The 25,121-nt window shown below is 37.1% G+C and overlaps 1 protein-coding gene across 4 annotated transcripts in view; it reads right to left on the bottom strand.

Moving 5' to 3' along the window:
- The window catches only part of wipi2 (WD repeat domain, phosphoinositide interacting 2), a 327,029-nt gene that overhangs the window by 32,471 nt on the left and 269,437 nt on the right, over positions 1-25,121 (bottom strand). For 2 of the 4 annotated variants that reach the window (XM_018097367.2, XM_002941297.5), the window contains exons 9-10: positions 21,903-22,067; positions 6,187-6,294 (exon numbers count right to left, since the gene is read on the bottom strand). In XM_018097367.2, coding sequence (XP_017952856.1) covers positions 6,187-6,294; positions 21,903-22,067 — 273 coding nt within the window. Of the gene's footprint in view, positions 1-6,186; positions 6,295-17,995; positions 18,360-21,902; positions 22,068-25,121 lie in introns of those variants that run through there. The other 2 variants (XM_031893131.1, XM_031893132.1) reach the window with 2 other exon arrangements.

The following is a 25,121-nucleotide window of genomic DNA, read 5'->3' as shown; positions in this document are numbered from 1 at the left end:
GCACTGTTGCCTCAGCTCCAACTACACAGTGGTTGGCACAGGATATGGTGCTTAAAGGGTTACACACGATAAATGTAAACAAGGCAGCTGGGCCAGATGGAATACACCCTCGGGTACTGAGAGAGCTAGGGGCAGAATTACAGTGGCCCTTGTTTCTGATATTTTCAGACTCACTTTCATCAGGTATGGTACCTACGGATTGAAAGTAGGCAAATGTCATTCCTATATTTAAAAAGGGAGTAAGATCTCAGCCTGGCAATTATAGGCCTGTAAGTTTGACATCCGTGGTGGGCAAGTTATTTGAAAGCTTGTTAAGGGATCACATACAAAATTATGTACTGGAGAATGGCATTATGAGCAGTAATCAGCATGTCAGACCAATTTAATTGCTTTTTATGATGAGGTAAGTATGAAGCTGGACAGTGGCGATGCAGTAGATATAATCTATTAGGATTTTGCCAAAGCATTTGATACCGTTCCCCACAAACGACTGCTTTCTAAACTAAGGTCTATTGGTCTTAGTGAAGTCATTTGCACATGGATAGAAAACTGGCTACAGGATCGGGTACAGAGGGTGGTTGTTAATGGTACATTCTCTAATTGGAATAAGGTTCTCAGTGGGGTCCCTCAGGGTTCTGTACTGGGTCCACTTTTGTTTAATTTGTTCATAAATGACTTGGGGGAGGGTATTATAAGTAATGTATCAGTGTTTGCAGATGATACAAAACTCTGCAGACCAGCCAATTCTATCCAGGATGTGGCATCCTTGCAGCAGGATCTTGGCCAACTGGCAATCTGGGCGGCTAAGTGGCAGATGAGATTTAATGTGGATACATGTAAGGTCATGCACCTGGGATGTAAAAATATGCAAGCCACTTATACCCTTAATGGGACTGCACTAGGCAAATCCATAATGGAGAAGGACCTTGGAGTCCTTGTAGATAATAAACTTGGCTGTAGCAAGCAATGCCAGGCAGCAGCTGCAAGGGCAAACAAGGTTTTGAGCTGTATTAAAAGGGGTATAGATTCACGGGAGGAGGGGGTTATTCTTCCCCTTTACAGAGCACTGGTAAGGCCCCATCTAGAATTGCTGTTCAGTTCTGGTCTCCAGTGCTCAAACGGGACATGATTGAGTTAGAGAGGGTCCAGAGAAGGGCAACTAAGCTGGTTAAGGGTATGGAAAGTCTCAGTTATGAAGCAAGACTGGCCAAGTTGGGTCTGTTTACGCTGGAGAAGAGGCGCTTAAGGGGTGACATGATAACTATGTATAAATATATAAGAGGATCATATAATAACCTTTCTAATGTTTTATTTACCAGTAGGTCCTTCCAATGGACATGAGGGCACCCACTCCGTTTAGAAGAAGGGAGGTTCCGTTTAAATATTCAGAAAGGATTTTTTACTGTGAGAACTGTGAAGTTGTGGAATTCCCTCCCCGAATCAGTTGTACTGGCTGATACATTATATAGCTTTAAGAAGGGGCTGGATGGATTCTTAGCAAGTGAGGGAATACAAGGTTATGGGAGATAGCTCTCAGTACAAGTGAGGCAATACAGGGGTATGGGGGATAGCTCTTAGTACAAGTTGATCCAGGGACTGGTCCGATTGCCATCTTGGAGTCAGGAAGGAATTTTTTCCCCTCTGCGGCAAATTAGAGAGGCTTCAGATGTGTTTTTTTGCCTTCCTCTGGATCAACTAGTAGTTAGGCAGGTTATATATAGGCATTATGGTTGAACGTGATGGACGTATGTCTTTTTTTCAACCCAACTTACTATGTTACTATGTAGTAGATCTTTTAAGCTTAGAGTTAGAGCTGTGAAGTAGAAGAATAGTATCCTCTCCAAAAGACAACCTAGTAACCAGGATGGATGCATTTTTAGAAAGTTACTAATATTACCACTTTTACCACAAAGTTTCCCAAGAACTAGCCCTAATGCCCTTTTGGGGCTCAGAAGGAACCACCCCCCCTCCCCCATCTCATCTCAGGCAATTTGGAGACAGCTTCAGTTTTTTCCTTCCTCTGGATCACCCTAAAAGTTTGGTAAAATTTTCTTGGGCAAATGACTTTAGCATTAATATTAAGGGCACATTTTATTCAACCAAAATGGGCAGCAATATACCAATTTAGACATTTTTTTTTTCTTTTGGGGCACTGGCTCTGATACGCTGATTGTTTGTCTAGAATCCCTGTCATATGCAGGTTTTTAAGGTTTCCCAGAAACAGAAAAGAAATAGCTGCCCATATCAGAAAAAAAAAGTCATTAAAGGAGAAGGAAAGGTAAAAACTAAGTAAGCTTTATCAGAATTGTAAATGTAAATACAGCCATAAGAACACAGAGAAACGCTTGCACTGAGTTCTCTTTCAAAAGATACAGGATTTCTTGTCTGTTTGTTTTCCTGTGCCAAAGACACAGCTCACACCTGTCTCCCCTCTGCTGGCTCCACCGTCCCTCAAAAATGCTAAGAACTCCCTCCCACCCCTTAGGAATATGCGATCTGAGCCAATCAGCAGGAAGCTTCCTAATAGCCTTAGTAATTGAGCATGTACACCGGTCTTGGTGCAGGAGCGTAGCATTATAGAAACTTTCTTTACAGAGCTCAGTATTTTCTTTTCCTACGAGGCTTCTGATCATCTGAACGGGAGAAATATGGGGAGACTTAATGACACTATTGAAAGAACTGAAGGTATGCCTGCAGCTTGAGATTAACTATTTATTAGCCTTTCCTACTCCTTTAACTTTTAAAGAATTAAAGTAAAATAACCTGTTTAAAATACAATATTTCATTTAATTGTTTTTTGGTAAAAGCAAACCAATTAAATGTAATGCCAGTATAATACAAACTAGTGCAAACACTAGATGCCAGATAGCAGGCCAAATTTTCACACAGTATAAAACACAGGGCAGGCTTGAAAGGGGTAGTATTCACCAATAATTCAACTTAAAGGCAAATAATTCAGCTTAAAGGCAAATGCTATATAGTACGGCCCCCTGACAGTCTGAAGGACTATGAACTGGCCCCCTGTCTAAAAAGTTTAAGGACCCCTGCTTTATATTAAGGCTACAATGTGTGTGTTAATTTTTTGAGAGTGCAGGGAAAAGATCCCAGAGGTGTCATAACTGACATGAGCCAACAATTAAAGTTACTCTTTTGTCGTATTTCAAAAGCTGCAGTATTTTCATGCCTTGCCAAATGTCTGATGTGGGCGTAGCTTTAGTCTTAATGATGTAAATGCTAAAAATTTTGCAGGTGGCGGGAAGTGGGGGGGGGGGGGGGGGGGGTTAGGGCAAAGTCATCAATCGAAAATAACCTGTTTTTTCAGACTAAGCCTAAACACAATAACTAGGTGCTAAGTTTTAAGGAAGTTACATAATTGTGCAACTAGGGGACACTGTTTAAAAAAGAACTAAACCCTAAAAAATGAATATGGCTAAAAAAAATGCCATATTTTATATACTGTACTTACTGCACCAGAACTGTACTTACTGCACCAGACTAAAGTTTTAGCATCTAAATAGCAGCAATGATCCAGGACTTCAAACTCATCACAGGAGCTCCCCTCCTTGAAAAGTGCCTGCAGCAGCTGTTGAGAAGATAAGCTTAGGGGTAGTTGCAAATTATCAACCAGAAAATGAGGTTTGTCTATCATATATACTGATGCTACAGGGCTGAAGTTGCTTTGGGCTGGTACAGAAGCCCAAAACATAAGAGGGACATAAATCTTTAGAGGCCGAAAACATAAGGTGCAACATTTCTGCCCTATTTCTTTAGTTAGGATGTAGTTCTCCTTTAAGTAGAGTAGAGTAGAATGTAGTGCACTGTGCATAAAACAAAATAAATTGATAACACATCGGTAACAGATGAACTGGCAAGCATGAGAAATAAATGTGCCAATATACATCCAGTGTATACGGTTTAAGACCTAAAGCTAGCTCACAAGTGCTGGGCCTAGATATACTGGCAGTTCTGAATTTTTGATTTCACGAGTCTTACTTTGGTGAAAATAGTATTTTTGAGGCCTAGAAGCAATATTATATAACCAAATTTTTTACTACTGAGTGATCATATTAAGGGCATATGTGAATAGAGGCATTTATATTGGCAGAGGAAAGAGATTTGTTAAAGAAGAACTAAATCACATAGGGTAGAAAAGGCCCACTCAACTGACCTTTATCTGAAATAAAATGCAGTGCAGCATGGCAGAGTTTGCAGGCACCATCTTCACTCCCTTCTGATCATATTCATGTCTCTTTGCTTACACTGAGCCTGCAGGAGTATGCACAGTTAAAGCTGATTCCACATAAGCGGCAACTGCACATGCTTTTGAAGGCTGTGTGTTGGTGAAGGGACACGAAGATGATCGGGAATAAAGATAGCACCTGCAATCTACACCTGCGCTGCATTTTTATTTCAGTTGTTCAAACAGGGGCACTTTTCTATGACTAACTGGCAGCCTGCGGGCTGCCCCCCAACCTGTCTGGCTGCTGTGACTGCTTAACTTTGTGTAAGATTTAAATGGTATCAGTACTGAGATTAACTGGCCCCTGCATGGTTCACACCTCAGATTTAGGATTTAAACTCCTGTATGTTTTAAACATGTAATCCCCTGTACTGTTCATACCATTTAATCCCTTCATTGTTTACCCTCCTGCATTATTCACACCTCAGGCTCACACACAGGCTCAGACTGTAAGACCACATTGTTTGCCTGTTCACACTACAGACTCAAGAGTAGTGAATTGGGTCACTGTATGTACTGCCTGCCCTATGCTGCCTGTGTGTGGCACAAGCAGGCAGCATAGGGCAGACAGTATGGAACACACAGGCAAGGTAGGGCAGGCAGAGTAAGGCACACACAGGCAAGATAGGGCAGGCAGAGTATGGCACAAACAGCCAGCACAGGGCAGGCAGAGTGTGGCACACAAGCATAAGAAATAAATGTGCCAAAAGACATCCAGTGTATATAGTATAAAGCTAGCTCACAGAGCTGGGCTTAGATATACTGGCAGTTCCTCCAGTGGCTCCCCTAACTAGACCTCCGGACAAAATGCCCTCCCTAAAACTTACTCACTTATTACGTAAAGTAGAACTACTCCACCTCCTGATCTGTTAATAAGTTGGCTTCTGTTACATTCTGTTACAGTCAGAATCAGAACTGTAGACAATATAAGCCAGACAGATACTGCTTTCAATAGCAATTCTAATTATAAACAAATCTAAAACCACTGAAATTCACTTATATATATTATAAAACCGCTTATAAATCTTTCATTATGACCATGGTTTTGGTAGAAGTTCCCCTTTAACTGTTTTGAGGTCTCATTAATTGCAATTAAAAAAACTGCAGTCATCAGGGTCACTCCTCCCATGAGGCAAATTGAGAAACTTGCCTTATGTAGCAGCATCCACAAGTTAAGGTGGCAAAAAGCCGCTCCTGGTAACTTAACGAGCTGAAATTTCAATTAAGATATTGCAATTTTGGCTCTTCTAGTGAAACCAGCGCTATTGCACTTGCAATGTGGCCCCCTTGACCCACTCCAATGAGAAAAAAATAGAACATGGGGAGCAGCACCAACTTCAGGTTAAGAAATCTTTTAGTAAAATCAACACAACCTATAGGTAAATTTTTATGTACATTAATATTTTAAAAAGTAGTTTTTTTTAGTGTCAGTATCACTTTAAGGGAGGTGGTAAGGATGGTGCCCCAATGCAGGCTGCACCTCCTGACACTTCCTAACTTGCATATGTAAATTACTCTAAAGTTAGGGGCAGGAATGCCTACATGCCTCCCCCCAACGATGCATGTCATAGCAGCAGAGGCCTGGTGCAAGTTATCCAGAGTGCAGGCTTTTTTTGCACTTTGCACACTGCATAGTAAATTACCCCTCTAATAAATCTGCTAACCACTGAAACATTACATAAACCCAACAGGACTGTTTTGCCACCAGTATAAATTTATGAACCTGTTACCCTCAAAGCACAAGTACAGTTTTATTATTACAAAGAAAAAATAAGTAATTTCAAAAAGTGGAAGGGTTTTTATATATGTTTTGGGTCTGTTGAAGAAGGTCAGTGATGCTGGAGAATACACTTAAGGTTCAAACTTGATAGACAGGTGTCTTTTTCAGCCTAAAATAGCTATAAATAGGCAACATATAGCATGAACAAAAACAGAAATACTCTTACTTGTGTTGTTTCATCAAGGTGCATTCCCCTCCCTCCTGGGGGTCAAAGTTGTAAATGTATAAATAACCATCAGCTGCTCCAACCAGAAGACGAGGGATCTTTTGAATCCTAAGACAAGCAATAGGTAAGTATGAAACCACCTAAAATTTTTATTTAGTGGCCTGCCTGACCATGTATATTAAGCTCAAAGCTGATCAGAGCTTTTGTTTACTAAAAAATGGGCAACATGCAAAAATAATTGGCACACTTCAAGTTTTCTCCAAGTTTTCTGAGAACCTGATGCAATTGGTTTGTCCTTAGCAAATGCAAATTGCATCAGTCCCTGGAAACCATGCTTTATTTATTAAAACCTGTAACTCCCACAATGGCAAATCACAGAATTTCACCCAAGTGCAATCAGCTAGCAAACTTCTATTCACTCAGCATGTCTATGAAGATTCTCATTCATCCAGGTCATGATATACAGTAACTAGTAGAGTTAAGTCTAAAACAACTGGACTTCTCTGAGTCTTTTGGAAAAAGTTTCACCACTCATCCAAGTGGCTTCTTCAGTTCAAATGACTGGTAGGGATTTCCCTGGCATTTAAATCCCTGAGAGTAGTACAGTCAGACATCCAATCACAATGGTTCCATTGAACTTATTCAGTTGGTTGTTGGTTGTTGGCTGAAACTCACAGGTGTAAGAACCTACAATGCCGATATCAGGGAATCACACCATGCAGCCTACATCTAGGTTCTTCAGTAAAAGGTCACAGGGCCAATTTGATAATTCAGATAGCCCAGAAACAACTGTGTTATATGAAGGGGTAAGACAGACCAATGTCTCAATTGAGGTTTTGGTTCATAAACTTGATGATGTGCAACAGGGACTGGCAGTATAACTATGACTCTGCAAAGAGTGGTTAAATTCAACGAGCAGGCACAGCTAGCACAACATGCCAAGGGCAAGGAGAGGCAAATAAACAAATTCACCAGTTTATTGTCACGTACCAACAACACCCAGCGAACAGACAAATCAACAGGGAGGAAGGAAGATAAGAACAAGACATGCCAGAACATCAAGGAACTGTGGATTAACAATTTATCAGACAGGGAACTCGATGAACTAGAGAAGACATCCTAACCAAGGGCCTAAACTTTGCTGTGGCTCCACAGTATGTCCCAATGGTAAACTTCATCACATCACATCCGGTTGAAAGCAGCAGCACTAGCTAATGGTAAAGCTCTGACATCCAACCAAAGTTTGCAGGAGAGGAGGGCTCTGACATCACTTGCAAAGGATTCAAGTGTCACTAATCTGCCAGTGGATAAAGGAAAATGTACAGGTGTACTGTATACATCAGACTATCACACCAAAGTGTCCACACTACTAGGCGATTCTGATGTATGAACAACTCAAGAGGGATCCAACGAGCAGCTACAATAAAAAGGTTATAGACTACTTTCAACAGCTCCGCCTCTCCATACCTATATGGTCTCCCAAAAATCCACAAGGAAGGAGCCCCTCTGAGACCAATTGTCAGCAGCATTAACTTTACTTGACTTATAACATCACTAAATATGTGTCCAACATCTTAGCTCCCTTAGATGGAAACACAGTACACCACACAGTACACCAACAACTCCATGGACTGTCAAAAAAGAGCATGGGGTAAAACTGGAGATTGATGAAACAATGGTGTCCTATTACATTACATCTCTTTTCACATGGATACCCACGACTGAGGCAATTGAAACAATGAGGAATGGCTAAAACATGACACCACCCTCAGCAGCAGAACAAAGCTTAATCCAGAACAAGTTTGTTCCTTACATAGGTCTTAATACCACTTACTTCAAGCACAAGGAAGTTGTGCTATGAGTTCGTCTGAGTCTCCAATCTTAGCAAACCTTTACATTGAAGAGGTGGAAAAGATAGCCCTGGACACCTTCATAATAACATAGTAAGTTAGATTGAAAAAAGACATACCTCCATCACGTTCAACCATAATGCCTATATATAACCTGCCTAACTGCTACTTGTTCCAGAGGAAGGCAAAAAAAAACCCATCTGAAGCCTCCCTAATTTGCCGCAGAGGGGAAAAAATTCCTTCCTGACTCCAAGATGGCAATCGGACCAGTCCCTGGATTAATTTAGAGCTAAGAGCTATCTCCCATAATCCTGTATTTCCTCACTTGCTAAAAAGCCATCCAGCCCCTTCTTAAAGCTATATAATGTATCAGCCAGTACAACTGATTCGGGGAGGGAATTCCACAATTTAACAGCTCTCACAGTAAAAATAACCGAATATTTATCTGTAATAATATATATCTGTAATAACAGAACCTCCCTTCTTCTAAATGGAGTGGGTGCCCTTGTGTCAGTTGGAAGTACCTACTGGTAAATAAAGCATTAGAGAGGTTATTATATGATTCCCTTATATATTTATACATAGTTATGTCACCTCTTAAGCACCTCTTCTCCAGTGTAAACAAACCCAACTTGTCCAGTCTTTCTTCATAACTGAGACTTTCCATAACCTTTAACAGCTTAGTTGCCCTTCTCTGGACCCTCTTTAATCCAATAATGCCCCGTTTGAGCACTGGAGACTTGTGGATATGTGGATGACACCATTTATCAAAACAAAACCAAAGTCTTGCAAAAAGACCAGACCAACACACAGAGGGGAAGAACATAGCGGACAAAGCAACATAGTCATCTGATATATTGCTGGAACATCAGAAAAGCTTGGAAGAATTTTCAACATTGCATTCCTGTGTTTTTCAAACCCAGCAACACTCTAAGACAGAATTTGGCACACCCTAAAGAACCTACACCAAAGCACATGAAAAGTAATGTGGTCTGTGCTCTCCAGTTTAATGAAGAGTGCTCAGAGTTATACATTGGGGAGACAAAACAACCTCTATGTAAGACAATGGCCCAACATAGGAGGGCTAAGTCCTCAGGACAAGACTCAGCAGTCTATTTACATCACAAGGAAAAGGGACACTCTTTTGAGGACAGTAACATGCTTATTTTAGACTGAGAAGACAAGATGGTTTGAAAGAGGTGTGAAATAGATCATTTGAACTGAAGAAGCCACTTGGATGAGTGGCGAAATGTTTTCAGAAAAGTCCAGTTGTTTTAGACTTAATTCTACTAGATCCTGTATTCACTCAGCAGACTTCATCAATTTATATTCTGATAAAGGTATATAGTTCACCTTACTTTTTTTTTTGTTTTCAATTAACTTTTTTATTGGTTTTCAAAAATGTTTTGGGGTACAGAAAGGAAGAGGGATAGGGTAAAAGGTAAGTGAGTTACATTTTGTAAAATATATATATGTAACATGACATAGATTATTTATTTTTAAACATTACTAGCATATTATTGTTATTTTCCTTGTTTAAGATACATATAGCACTTAAGTATTAACAGTTTACTCAGAATTAGATGTGATGTTTATTCCTTTTTTTTTTTTTTTGTAACAATATTATCTTTCCATCTTTGGAGTTGCAACTTAAGATGTAGGGTGCTTTATGTTTTCTGGTTTAATTCCTTGTATTCTGACCACATTCTCCAATTTTTAAAGTGTTTAAGAATATTACCATTTTTCTATGCAATTGATTCTTCCATACTTTTGGACTCTTCTAGTAGTTGGATCCATTCAGTTATTGTTGGTGGTTCTGTTTTCTTCCATTTTCTTGGTATGATTGCTTTAGCGGTTGTGATAATATACTTAATCAGAGGATTGGAGATTGTGTCTTTTTTTTTCATATCGTATAATAATAAAATTGTTGTAGAGTTATATTCAATTTCCTTAGGAAATTTTTTTTCTATAATGTTATGAATAGATTCCCAGTAATGTTCTAATTTTTTACCAGATATGTTCATATGTTTACCAGATATGTTCATATGTACCCGTTTCTAAGTTGCATCTCCAGCATAGATCAGATGTATCAAATATTTTCTTTAGTTTAATTGGAGTCATATACCACCTTGATAGTAATTTGTAATTAAATTCTTGTAATTTTGATGATGTAAAAATCCTAGAGTTATTCCGGCAAATACTTTCCCAATCTTCTATTGTTAAACTAATATTAAGATCTTTTTCCCATTTCTCCGTGAATGGGGGTTTAATATCATACTTTGCTATCAATTTTTTGTAGAAAAATGATAAGGCTCTTGCGGGTTGAGTATTTCTACATATCAGTTTTTCAAACCAGGTGAGTTCTCTTTCTATATTTGTTATTTGTAATGAAATAATACATTCTTTTATTTTTTCATATAAATAAATTGAAGAGGGGGATTTTTCTTCAGAGATAAAAAGCAAATTCTCTATTGCTAGCGTTTGTTTCTTTTCTAGAAAGTCTTTTATTCTAATAGGTTGTGTTTTATTATTAGTCCACGATTGGAGGATCTCATTTTCTATACCTGTTTTAAATTCTATGTTATTTAATAATGTAGTTAGTAGAGAAGGGTATGGAGCTAATTTATATTATTTGTTTAGTTTGAACCACCACTTAATGGTAGGATACACTGTTATCTCAGTTTTAGTAATTTTAGTGTTTTGTATTTTCTCTGACCAGATCAGTGACGAAAGTGATTTAATATCTTCACCCTTTTCTGCATTTTGACTTGGGTTAAGATAATTTTCATTTTGCCATAAAATGATTCTAGATAATTGGATTTCATTGTAATATGTATTGAGACATGGGAGTCCCAGACCTCCAGTTTCTTTAATTCTTGTTAGGGTTTCATAAGAGATTCTGGGTTTGGAGTTTTTCCATATAAATTTTGATAATTTTGATTTAATTTTAGTAAAAAGTATTAGCATTTTAACTATGTTTATTCTGCCTGTCCAGGATATGCAGCTATTAGATCACTTTTGTACATCTTTATCTATCGTTCTGAATAGTGGAAGATAGTTTTTGGTATAGAGTAGTTTTTCGTTCTGAGTTAAATATATCCCTAGATATTTGATTTCTTCTTTGGCCTATTTGAAAGAAAAGTTTTTGACTTCTGTGCTGGGGTATGGTAATATTGAGGATTTCAGATTTATTATAGTTAATTTTAAAATTAGATAATTGACTAAATGTATTTATAAGATCCATTAAGTTGGGTAATGTTGTGTATGGTCGTGTTATATAAAATAAAAGGTCATCAGCAAAGGCTGAGACTTTGTGTTCAATATTACCTATATTGATACCTTTAATGTCTTTATTTTGCCTTATCGCAATAAGTAAGGTTTCAATTGTTAAAACAAACAAAAGAGGAGAAAGTGGGCATCCTTGCCTAGTACCGTTCTTAATTAGGAATTTTTCAGAAAGTGTTCCATTAATTCGTATTTTTGCACTTGGGTTTTGATATAAAGACATTATTTTCTCCATTAGAATATTACCAAACCCCATAGCATGTAGGACCTGTTCCATATATAACCATTGAATCCTGTCGAATGCTTTTTCAGCATCCATTGAAATGATTATTGCATCGTTTTTCCTGTTTTTCGTGACCTTTATTATGTTTAATGCTCTTACTGTATTATTTTTCCCTTCTCTTCCAGGTATAAATCCGGACTGATCCTCATGAATTAATGCTGGTAAGTATTTTTTTAAGTCTATTGGCTATTAATTTAGCAAAAATTTTTTGATCAATGTTTATAAGTGAAATTGGTCTGTAGCTAGAGCACTCGTGTGGGTCTTTCCCTGGCTTAGGAATTAAGGTTATATGGGCTTCTTGTGATTGTTCAGGTATTACAGTACCTCTAATTTGTGTATTATACATTTTTAGTAAAATAGGGTTGAGAGTATTTTCAAATGTTTTGTAGTAACAGGCTGTAAAGCAATCTGGGCCTGGACTTTTCCCTAGTGGTAATTCTTTTATTACTTTGGATAGTTCTTCTTTAGTAAAGGGCTTATCAAGATTTTTAGATATCTCAGTATCTAGTTTAGGAATTTTTAGTTGTGTTAAGAAAATTTTTATTTTAGTTCTTATTTTTTTTTATGGCTCTGTCATTTAGTTGTTGTTTATTTAAGTTGTATAGATTAGCATAATAGGTTTGAAAACATTTTGCTATGTCAGATGTTTTATTTACTAGTTGCTGTTTATGATTTTTCATTTTTAATATATATGATTTAGCAAACTGTGTTTTTAACATATTGGCTAAGTATTTTCCACATTTATTGCTATATTCATATATATTTCTTTTAAATCTCATAAATGCTTTGTTTGAGTCATTGTCAAGGATATTTTTTAGTATCTTTCTTTTATCTATTAGTATCTGATAAGTTTCTTCTAATTGTGTAAGTTTGTGTTGTGTTTTTAATTTATTAATTTCATATAGTAATTGGTCTATTTTTTTTCCCCTTTCTTTTTTGCAGCGGGCACCCAGCGAGATCAAGTACCCTCTCATTGTGCATTTATGTGCTTCCCATCTAACATGTTGAGATGTGTCCTGTTCAGAGTTATCAATAAAAAATTGTTTTAAGTTTTTAAGTACTTCTTCTCTGTGTGTTTCTTTATATTTAAGGTTTTCATTTAATCTCCAGTTAAAATTTTTCTTTATGATTGTTGGTAGCTTGAAAGTCATAGTTACTGGGCAGTGGTCTGATTGGAATGAGTTTTCAATACTGGATTTATAGAGAAATTCTAACCATTTATGTTCCATAAATAAATAATCAATCCTGGCGTAGTTCTTATGTACACACGAATAGTGTGTATAATCCCTGTCTTGAGGATGAAGAGTTCTCCAAGTATCAGAAAGTAAATTTGTATGTAATATTTGATTTATACCTCTTATTAATGAGAAAGGTAAGTATGATTTTTTGGATGAAGTATCTAGGATGGGGTTTAATGGAGTATTAAAGTCTCCTCCCAGAATTACTATACCTTCTTTAAATGACTTTAGTTTGTTCAGTATTTCTTCCAGGGTTTTCAATTGGTTTTTGTTAGGTAGATAGATATTACATAGAGTTACTTTCTGATCATATAGTAAACCTTTAACCCTTTCACTGCCAGCCGTTTTGGACAAAGCGGAACTTCTACTGCCAGACAGTTTTTGAACATTTTTGCACTGTTTCACTTTAGGGGCCTTTCCTTGGGGGGACTTTTAGTTTACCCAGGAAAACTATATATTGTTTTTTTCAGGACAACCTAAGCTTTTAAAATATGGTAGAATTTTTGTGTAATTCCAATTCTATATAGGCTTCTAAATGTCTAAAAAATGAAAAAAAAAATCATATTTTCCATAATATAAACACATGCACCAGAAACAAAAATTAGTTTATGCATGAAATTACAACTGATTTGGAAAGTCCCATGTCTCCTGAACGTGCCAATACCAAATATTTATAGTTTTATGGAGATTTCTCACTTGTGTAGGTCAAAAACTCCCAGCAGTACACTACCAAATTTCCAAAGCACTGCTCCAGAAAGCTGCATACTTTAGATTTCAAGGCCAAAAATTCCACTAACAGAAAGTTTATCCCAGAAAATTTTACATTTTTAGAAAGAAGAGATTCTGGGGAATCCAGAATAGGCACAACTGTTTGTCTACTCCAAACTATCAAGTCACAATGCTTTCCTAAAGTTATTGGTTTTTATCAAAATGTGAAATTTTTTTAAAATCGCTTCAAAGCTTCCAGTCTATAGTATCTTAACTCCTAAAGGTCATAAAGTAACCAAATAAAACACCCTAAATATGAACACCAGGGGTCCACTGAACAGTTTGATGCCCAATATGTATAGGTTTAGCTAAGTATGTGGCATGTAGGGGCCTCAATGTGAACATATCCCCATATGTACTGACATTTCTGTCATTTCAGCTTCTGCAAAATCAACATTTACATCATTAGATGTGGGATAAAACTAGTAAAAAGTACATTCACCCCAGAAAGCCATATATTTTTGGAAAGTACACATTCCCCCAAATCTAAAATGGGTACTCATGTCTTTCTACTCCACAGTACCAAGCCGCAAAGCTTTCCTAAAGTTGGCAATTTTGATAACATTTCCAAAAATCCACTCAAAGCTTCCAGTTTCCAGCATCTTATCTCCCACATAGCATTAGGTACATAGCATGTGGGATAAAACTAGTAAAAAGTACATTCACCCCAGAAAGTCATATTTTTTTGGAAAGTACACATTCCCCCAAATCTAAAATGGGTACCCATGTCTTTCTACTCCAAAGTACCAAGCCATAAAGCTTTCCTAAGTTTGACGATTTTTCTGGAATTTCCAAAAATAACCTCAAAACTTCCACTATACAGCATCTTATTTTCTACAGGTCATTAGATACCAAGATAAAACACCATAAATATGAACCCCAGAGGTCTACTGAACAGTTTGATGCACACTGTACATAGGTTTATCAAAGCACATGGCACTTAGAGACCCCCAAATATACCTTGTGCACACTAATTTCATGGCTTATCTTTACCTAATTCATAAACACATGGCAGTTTTATGAGGGGTGGAAGCTGCAGAAATGTAGGGTGACCCCTAAAAACCCTATATTTTTGGAAAGTACACATTCTGACAAATCCAACAAGGGAAAAGAGTCCTTTCTACACCAAAGTACCAATCTGCAAAGCTTTCCTAAAGCTAGTGGTTTTTATGACATTTCAGAAAATCACATAAAAATATTGCAGTTTGCCACATTTATCTCACACAATTTCTTGCATACAATGGCAAATCACCCCAAATAGGAACACCTAAGGTCTACTGAACAGTTTGATGCCCAATATGCATAGATATACCAAAGTCTGTGGTGTGTACTGAATCCAAAATGAAAATAGCGCATATGGATTTCTCGCCAACTTAGCTTTTGCACACAGAGCCCCCTGACAGCGTATTATGTACCGTAACCCCCCTAACTATACAGAGACCCCCAGAAAACCATATATTTTTGGAAAGTACACATTCTGACAAATCCAACAAGGGTAAAGAGTCCTTTCTACACCAAAGTACCAATCTGCAAAGCTTTCCTAAAGTTAGTGGTTTTTATGACATTTGAGAAAATCGCATAAAAATGTTGCAGTTTGCCGCATTTATCTCACACAATTTCTTGCGTACAAAGGCAACACACCCCAAATAGGAACACCAGAGGCCTACTGAACAGTTTGATGCCCAATATGCATAGATATACCAAAGTCTGCGGTATGTACTGACCCCAAAATGAAAATAGCGCATAAGGATTTCTCGCCTGCCAGCTCAGTTTTTGCACACAGAGCCCCCTGACAGCCTATTATATGAAGACCCCCAAATTACACAGGGACCACCAGAAAACCATATATTTTTGGAAAGTACACATTCTGACAAATCCAACAAGGGTAAAGAGTCCTTTCTACACCAAAGTACCAATCTGCAAAGCTTTCCTAAAGTTAGTGGTTTTTATGACTTTTGAGAAAATAGCATAAAAATGTTGCAGTTTGCCGCATTTATCTCACACAATTTCTTGTGCACAAAGGCAACTTACCCCAAATAGGAACACCAGAGGCCTACTGAACAGTTTGATGCCCAATATGCATAGATATACCAAAGTCTGCGGTATGTACTGACCCCAAAATGAAAATAGCGCATAAGGATTTCTCGCCTGCCAGCTCAGTTTTTGCACACAGAGCCCCCTGACAGCCTATTATATGCAGTAAGACCCCCAAACTACACAGGGACCCCCAGAAAACCATATATTTTTGGAAAGTACACATTCTGACAAATCCAGCAAGGGTAAAGAGTCCTTTCTACACCAAAGTACCAATCTGCAAAGCTTTCCTAAAGTTAGTGGTTTTTATAACATTTGAGAAAATCGCATAAAAATATTGCAATTTGCCGCATTTATCTCACACAATTTCTTGCGTACAAAGGCAACACACCCCAAATAGGAACACCAGAAGCCTACTGAACAGTTTGATGCCCAATATGCATAGATATACCAAAGTCTGCGGTATGTACTGTACCCAAAAAAAAAATAGCGCATAAGGATTTCTTGCCTGCCAATTCAGCTTTTGCACACAGAGCCCCCTGACAGCGTATTATGTGTAACACCCCCCAAACTACACAGGGACCCCCAGAAAACCATATATTTTTGGAAAGTACATATTCTGAGGAATTCAAAATAGGTAAAGTTATTTTTCTACACCAAAGTACCGCATGGCAAAGCTATGCTAAAAACAGATTAGGAACAATTATACAGGGATAAAAATGCAATAAAACCACAAAAATTGTGTAAATCGATGACACAACAAAATAAGTCACATGACAGTGTAATTAGTGGTTAGAATAATAGATCCAATAGTCATGGTGTCAAAATAAAATTTTTAGGGAAAAAAACAAAGGGGTAAAAAAAAAAGTAAAAAAAAAAAAAAATTGTATACACAAAAAATTGTGTATACATGTGTGCACACATCTAAAATTTGTGTGATAGTGTGTAAGTGTGTATATAAGTGTGCTAAAGTGTGCTAGAGTGTGCTTTTGCCGCCGGTGCAGAGAGAATTACACTAGTACCAAAAACGTAGGTACTACATCGGTGGCATACAACTGCTTTTTTTAAACCGACGTAGTACCTACGTCTTTGGCAGGGAAAGGGTTAATCATTATACATCTTCCATCTTTTCTTATAAACGTACCACTTATCGAAAATGGAGTGTTTTTTGTGGATAGCAATGAATACTCCATTTGTTTTTTTTTCTATGTTGTTGCATTGGTATATTTTGTCATAATATCTATGATTAATTTTTAAGGTAGTATTATCTATTATGTGCGTTTCCTGCATAAAGATTATCTTAGCTCCTGAGTTATTACAGTGATTGAACATTTGTGCTCTTTTGATAGGTTCATTTAATCCATTTACATTAATGGATATAGTTTTTATTTTAATCATTTTGTGTATCTGAGTAATTGCTTACACATATTTAGACAGTTATGTCTCTTCAGAATACTTTCTGTTATGTATGTCATGTTTATCATAAATGGTAGAGGAGGATAATAGGAAAAACAAACTATGTACAAAAAATAGCTAGTTTTAGCTAGAACTGCATTCAACTCTGTTTTTGCATTTTGCAGTATCATGAAGTTATAGGCAGTTGGTTTTTTTATAAGATAGATATTCTGTTCTATCTTATTAGTGGAGGGGTTGTGGAAGATATACCTGTATATTTTTTGCAGATTAATAGTTGGTGTGTGACCATTTTTCTACCCTGAGAAATAAAAAGCAGTATAAAAGGAACCATGATAATGAGATGATTGTGTATACTCATCTCTTTATTGTGCCCTGGTGAGTAACATATTGATAAGGCTTCTATTAATTCCTTATAATAGCTCTATATTTTCTTTCAGTGAGAGCATTTTGTTTTACCTATACAGTTGTTTACATAAACCTTTAGGTATTATTCTCATAACTTGCATTACCTTATGCTGTATAGGGATATCCCCTTAAAGAAAAATATGTGTAAAGTTGTTTTAACTTGTATGTTAACAGTTAACATCATTATTGGTTATAATCATTTAGAACATTTTGTTATAACTGAACAATTTATTACAAAAACCTTTAGGTATTAGATTTATACCTTGCATTACATTATGCTGTATAGGGAAGCCACCTTGAGGAAAAATGTGCGCAAGATTATTTTAACTTGTGTGTTAACATTTAGCATCATTATCAGTTATATCCATTTAAAACATTTTGTTATAACTAAACAGTTTTTCATGTAAACCTTTAGGTATTGGACTAATACCTTGCTTTACCTTATATTGTATAAGGATATCACCCTGAGGAGAAATATGTTCAAAATTATTTTAACTTGTATAATAACCGTTAGCATTTTTGACCTTTATGGTCATTTTTAGTTTTCAGGTTTCACTTCTATCAGATAAAAAGGATATCTCTCTTTCTCTCATTTTCGGTGTGTGTGGAGATCTCCTTAACTGTTTCATAGGTGTGCTCCAGAGATCATATGTTTTAGGCAGATTAATATCAGGATTGCTGATGTCACATCCTGGTAGTAGAATTCTTTCAATGTCCAGTTTTTTGCAAAAATCGTCTGTGTCTTTAGGTGTTTTCAATATGAAGAGTTGTCCATTGTTTCTCACTGTCAGGCTGAAAGGAAATCCCCATCTGAATTGTATTCCTTTCTCTCTCAGCATATCTGTAAGAGGTTTGAGCAGTCTTCTTTTGTTAAGTGTTTTCCATGAATAAGTCCTGAAACAAAAGTATTTGCTTTCTTAAAGTAAATGTTTTTCTTTTCTCTTGCTTTTAGTAGAATTTCTTCTTTTATTGTGTAATCATGTAAGGCACATAGTAAATCTCTTGGGGAGTCAGGAGGTGCGTTTTTGGTTTTGGCCACCCTGTGAAATCTGTCCATTTTTATTTCAGACGTTTGTTCTCTGACAAGTATGCCATGGAAAATTTGTGATATCCCTTCCGGAATTCCCCTTATTCTTAAGTTTATTCTCCTACTTCTATTTTCAAAGTCCTCCATTTGTCTTTCCAGATCCATGATCTGTTCAGTTTAAGTAAGGATTGTTTTGTGGAGGTATGTGTTGTGCTTAAGTAGTTTCTCCTGGTTTTTTTCAGTCGCGCCTGTTCTGGCTGCAATGCTTATTATATCTTTTTTAAGATCTCTCATCTCGTCTCTTATAGCTGTGGTAAGTTCTTGTAGCATATTTTTAATTTCCGCTTTAGATGGGAGGCATTTTAGGTAAGATCTTATATCTTCCTCGCCTTCGCTATCTGATTCAGACAGGTCTATCTGGCTTTCAGTGTCTTTCTCAAGTGCGCGCTTTCTAGCCGGCGCCATCTTGGATTTGTTTTTCTCCTCTGTTATTTGTGCAAATATATCGCTTTCCGCTTCTATATCTTTAGCGGTTTTGTTTGCTTTAACTTTGGGTGTTTGTACTGAAGCCTTACCGTGCTTTTTCATTTTAGTAGCAGGGCAATGCTTCTCTCAGGGTAGATCTGGTCACGGAGCTCAGCTAAGATGCGTCCATACAGGCAGACGTCAAGCCACGCCCTCCTATAGTTCACCTTTCAGCCTTTGCCTGCCACACATATAGCTTCTATGTGCTGGCAGGAAAAAGGTTTTATATGCCAAGAACGTAACTGAAAGATTCTTTACTGTTATAAGTATTACCTCTGCACACCAGCTTTTGGCACTCATGCAAAGGGTTAGGAGTGATGATGAACAATGAGCAAAGGGGGCTGTCATGATGGTTCTGTGATGGAATCATCACAGTACTGCCCTTCAAGCATCAGACATAACTGGATCATACGTCTTCTGCTGGGCCTGCTCATTCCACCCTCACTGCCACCCACCTCACTTTATCCTTTGCAGCTGACTGCAAAAGACGACCAACCAGGGCCATTCCAGCAATGCTCCAAAAATGGCAAATGGCATTTATTTACACACTTACATACATTTACACACAACCCACATTTAGTAAACATTGCTTTTTTTTTTATTTTGCAGACTTCCACACACAACTCTTAAGTGTACACACATGTATAAACAAAGTTTTTTTTACCTTTTATTTTTCACTTTTTTACTAGCAAACATAGTGCACATTGGCCAATCATGGATTGCAATGAGCACTGGTATTGCTAACAGTTACATAGTTACACAGTAAAATTGGTTTGAAAGACTGAAGTTCATCAAGCTCAACCCCTCTAATTAAACCTACCACACACAAAAACCTATACCAGGGGTCCTCAAACTTCTGAACCAAGGGGCTGTATCAAGGGCCCCTCAGACTGTTGGAGAGGCCTTACCAGAGACCTATAAAGAGGCAAAATAACGTTTTCATCCATGTATTAATGCCCTTTTGTATGCAAGACAGCACTTTATTTGCTTTGAACTTAAAGTTTTGCACAATTTAGTATTTTCAGTAAAAATAGAAACAGTACTTTCTATGCCAACCTCCAAGTCATTAATGAACAAGTTAAAAAGCAAAGGACAAAGAAAATGTTCTATTTAACACCACTCTTCATAAGCGGAGGGTGACATTTTTGTTTGGTGGAGGTTTAATATGGGCCATACATAGACTGACCTAAAGCTAATGTGATACTTAGTGAATTCGCTGCTGGTGTAAAAAATTAACCTCCCAACTACCTCCATCTGATTTCCAGGGATACTGCGCAAAAGTGCGGGTGGGAGGGGCTTTTTTTTTTACCCTAAAATGCTTAGGATGTAAAAATATTTATACATGCAAACATATATTTAACCATTTTGGATTTGTCAGAATGTGTATTTTTAGGCAACGCCAAATTTTTTGCAGCTTTACCCCCCACATAATTAAGGCATTGTGTCTTTGAATTAGTTGAAATGTAAGCCATGACATTGGTATGCACAAGGTATATTTTGGGGCCACTGCATGCTAATACTTTGATAAACCTATGCACACTGGACATCAAACTGGTCAGTCGACTGCTGTCAATCATATTTATGATATTTTAACTTCTTAATTAATGATGTGGAAGAAAAGTGTAGAATGTCATAGTTGCTAATTTTGGATTCGGCAGAATGTGTGTTTTCCAAAAAAATATAAAGTCTTGTTGGTATGAACTCTTTTTTTTCCAGTAAATTGCTTTTGCATTAGCCTAAATTACCGAATTGATAGTTCATATGGGGATATTTTCATTTGGGGGCCCCTAAATGCCACATACTATAGGTAAACATAAGCACATTAGACATCAGACTGTTCAGAAGACCCCTGGATTTCATATTTAGGATGTTTCATTTTGGTACACGGGAGATTTGGTACTAGAAGCTTTGTGGTGATTTTTCAAAAATGTCAATTTTTTTTTTTTAATAAAAATCAATTTTAGCACAGAATTGCAGCTTGGTAGTTTGGAGTCAAGAGACAGTTATCCATTTTGGAATCATTAAAATGTATACTTTCCAAAAATGTATAAATTTTTGGGGTAAACCAAGCATAAGTGGACTTTTTCACCTTGAAATGTAAAGTATGAAAATTTCTGGATTTGTGATTTGGAAATTTAGTGCTGGTGCAGGACCTGTTATCCAGAATACTAGGGACCTGGTGTTTTCTGGATAAGGGATCTTCCCATTTGGATTTCCATAACTTACTGCAAGTCTGCTAAAAATCATTTAAATACTGAATAATCCCAATAGGCTTGTTTTGTCTCCAATAAGGATTACTTATACCTTAGTTGGGATCAAGTACAATGTTCTGTTTTATTATTACAGAGAAAAAGGAAATCATTTTTAAAAATTAGAATTATTTGCTTATAATGGAGTCTATGGGAGATGGCCTTTCCGGATAAGGGGATAAGGAATCCCATACCTGTAGAGTACTGCTTAGAGTTTATGACCTATGCAATATATACTAAATAATATATATGACTATATATTTGATATTGGTGGGAGACATGGGACTTTTCCTGCATAAAAAAGTTTCTGATATATATATTTAGACTGGAATATGAACTGAAGGGCAATTGCATATAAAGATAATAAAAAGTAGGAATAACAATAATTTTGTAGCCACCCAAAGCAATAGTTTTTTGGCTGCTGGAGTGAGTGACCTCCATTTTAAAGTTGGAAAGAGAAGTGGAAGGCAAATCATTATTATTTAAAAAAAAAACAAAAAAAACAACAACCAAAAAACTATAAAAAGAAATAATGAAGACCAAATGCAAAGTTGGTAGAAACAGGTCCATCTATAACATACTAAAAGTTAACCTGAAGGTCAACCACCCCTTTAACTTAAAAACAAAGAGACTTACGTAGCTAAAGCACAGATGTTCTTGTGTCCACAGAAAGGCAACCGTACAGTCGCAAATGCTCTGCCCTGGTTAAACATCTCTGTGACTTGGGAAGGTAGATAGCTTGTAGATGCCATGATGACTCTTCCAAAATATCCAGTCCAGCTAGTAGGTTCCTCAGATGGTCTTGAGGAAATGAACAAAAATATTACATTGAGATTGATAACTCTGGTTGCTTTTCAAAGATTCAATACACAGCAGTTTGCACAAAGTCACTGGAGCTTTAACCTATGTTAAGTAGAGTCAAAAGTCATAGCACTTTTATTGCATTGTAATATTTCAATTTCTAATCGTGTAATTTGTGGCTTGCTATTACAGATATGAGATCTACTGTATAACCTGGTTAAATCTTTGCTCCTCTATTTAAGTATTGGCTTTTGACCTAAGCTGCAGCAACTACTGTTTAAAAGTGTCACTGGCCATCACTGAGGGTGTGGGGCTGAGAAGAAGCAAGGTGTTTGTTTTAACAGATTAGATTAGTTCCAAGAATTTTTCTAAAATTATACTTCGACACATTCTTGGAATATACCAGTATCCCTTTAAAAAGACATGCTGGGCAGGCTACAAGAAAATGATTCAGTGTCAGAATGGGGCTCTAAGGGCCTACTAAAGAAACTGCAGTGGAAGACACCCCCAGGTTAACCCTTTAAGTGCCAGCCGAATTCGTCATTTCAGTTCAGTGCCAGTGCCGAATTCGTCATTTCAGTCCAGTGCCAGACGTTTTGTAAACATTCTGTGCTCTCTCAATTTAGGGGTTTTTACTGGGGGCAGGGTTAAGTTTAGGTAGGCAAACTATATATTGTTTTTTTCAGGAGAACCTGAGCTTTCCAAATCTACCTGAGTTTTTGTGTATTTCCACTTCTGGAACAAGATTTAGAGCTTGAAATACAAAAAAAAAAAAGAAAAAATGCTATTTTTCATGATATAAGGATTTCTACCAGAAACATATTTTATTTTATGGACAAAAATTCAACTGATTTGGAAAGCCTCATGTCTCCCGAACGTGCCAATACCTGATATGTATAGTTTTATTGAGATTTCTGACTTCTATAGATCAAAAACTCCCAGCAGTAAATTACTACATTTTCAAAACATTACAGCAGAATACGGCATACTTTACATTCCAAAGCCAAAAATCCTGGAACATTAGGTTTACCCCAGGAAACCATACATTTTTGAAAAGTACACATTCTGACGAATCCGAAATGGGTAACTATGTCTTCCAACTCCTAAGTACCAAACGGCAATGCTTTACTGAATTTAGCATTTTCTATAAAAAATTATGAAAATTCTAAAAAATCACCTCAAATCTTCCACTTTCAAGCACCTTATCTCCCACATAACATTAGGTACCAAGAAAACACACCCTAAATATGAAAGCCAGGGGTCCACTGAACGGTTGGATGCCCATTGTGCATAGGATCACCAATGTATCTGGAATTTAGAAACCCCAAAAGGAAGTTAGTACATACAAATTGCCCAGGAGATCTCTTTAGCTACTGAAAATTCAACACATTTACTGCATTTTCTGTGGGGTAAAAACACAAAAAAATACATTGACCCCCCAAAACCATATATTTTTGGAAAGTACTCATTCGGACGAATTCAAAATTGGTACCCATGTCTTTCTACTCCAAACTACTGAGTCGCAATGCTTTCCCAAATTTGCCAGTTTTGATGAAATACCTAAAAATCACATCAAATCTTCCACTTTCAAGCACCTTATCTCCCACATAACATTAGGTACCAAAAGAACACACCCTAAATATGAAAGCCAAGTGTCCACTGAACGGTTTGATGCCCATTGTGCATTGGATCACCAATGTATCTGGAATTTAGAAACCCCAAAAGGAAGTTAGTGCATAGAAATTGCCCCAGAGGTCTCTTTAGCTACTGAAAATTCAACACGTTTACTGCATTTTCTGTGGGATAAAAACACAAAAAAATACATTGACCCCCCAAAACCATATATTTTTGTAAAGTACACATTCGGACAAATTCAAAATTGGTACCCATGTCTTTCTACTCCAAACTACTGAGTCGCAATGCTTTCCCAAAATCAAATCTTCCACTTTCAAGCATCTTATCTCCCACATAACATTAGGTACCAAAAGAACACACCCTAAATATGAAAGCCAAGGGTCCGCTGAACAGTTTGATGCCCATTGTGCATAGGATCACTAATGTATCTGGCATTTAGAGACCCCAAAAGGAAGTTAGTGCATACAAAGTGTATACGCTGCAATATAAGCTACCGGCATGTGCATTTTGTACCCCAACATTTTGTAATGTATCAACATAAAACTTTCTAAATATGAACGCCAGGGGCCTACTGAACAGTTTGATGCCCTATATGCATATATTGGCCAAACTGCGTGCCGTACAGGGGCACCCAAATAAAAATAGTTCATATGAATTTTAACTTAAGACACTCCGGCTCATGCAATTTTTGCACCCGGTATGTGTATTATGTGGCATAAGACCCCCTAACAGTACCGAGACCCTAGAAAACCATACATTTTCCGAAAGTACACATTCTGCCAAAACAAAAACGGGCAAATACAACTTTCTACAGCAAACTACCAAACTAAAAAGCTATGCTAAACAGAACGGTTTTTATGACATTTCTGAAAATCGTCATAAAGCTTGCATTTTACCTCATTATGTACCCCCACATTTTGTAACGTATCAACATAAAACTTTCTAAATATGAACGCCAGGGGCCTACTGAACAGTTTGATGCCCTATATGCATATATTGGCCAAACTGCGTGCCGTACAGGGGCACCCAAATAAAAATAGTGCATATGAATTTTCACATAAGACACTCCGGCTCATGCAATTTTTGCACCCGGTATGTGTATTATGTGGCATAAGAACCCCTAACAGTACCGAGACCCTAGAAAACCATACATTTTCCGAAAGTACACATTCTGCCAAAACAAAAACGGGTAAATAAAAACTTTCTACTGCAAACTACCAAACTACAAAGCTATGCTAAACAGAACGGTTTATGTGACATTTCTGAAAATCGGCATGAAGTTTGCATGTTGCCCCATTATGTACCCCCATATTTAGTAACGTACCAACATAAAACACTCTAAATATGAACGCCCGGGGTCTACTGAACAGTTTGATGCCCAATATGCATAGATTTACCAAACTATGTGGGGTACACAGG

This window comes from Xenopus tropicalis, chromosome 9 (assembly GCF_000004195.4).
Source record: "Xenopus tropicalis strain Nigerian chromosome 9, UCB_Xtro_10.0, whole genome shotgun sequence".
NCBI lineage: Eukaryota > Metazoa > Chordata > Amphibia > Anura > Pipidae > Xenopus > Xenopus tropicalis.
This window is presented reverse-complemented; position numbering and strand designations above follow the sequence as displayed.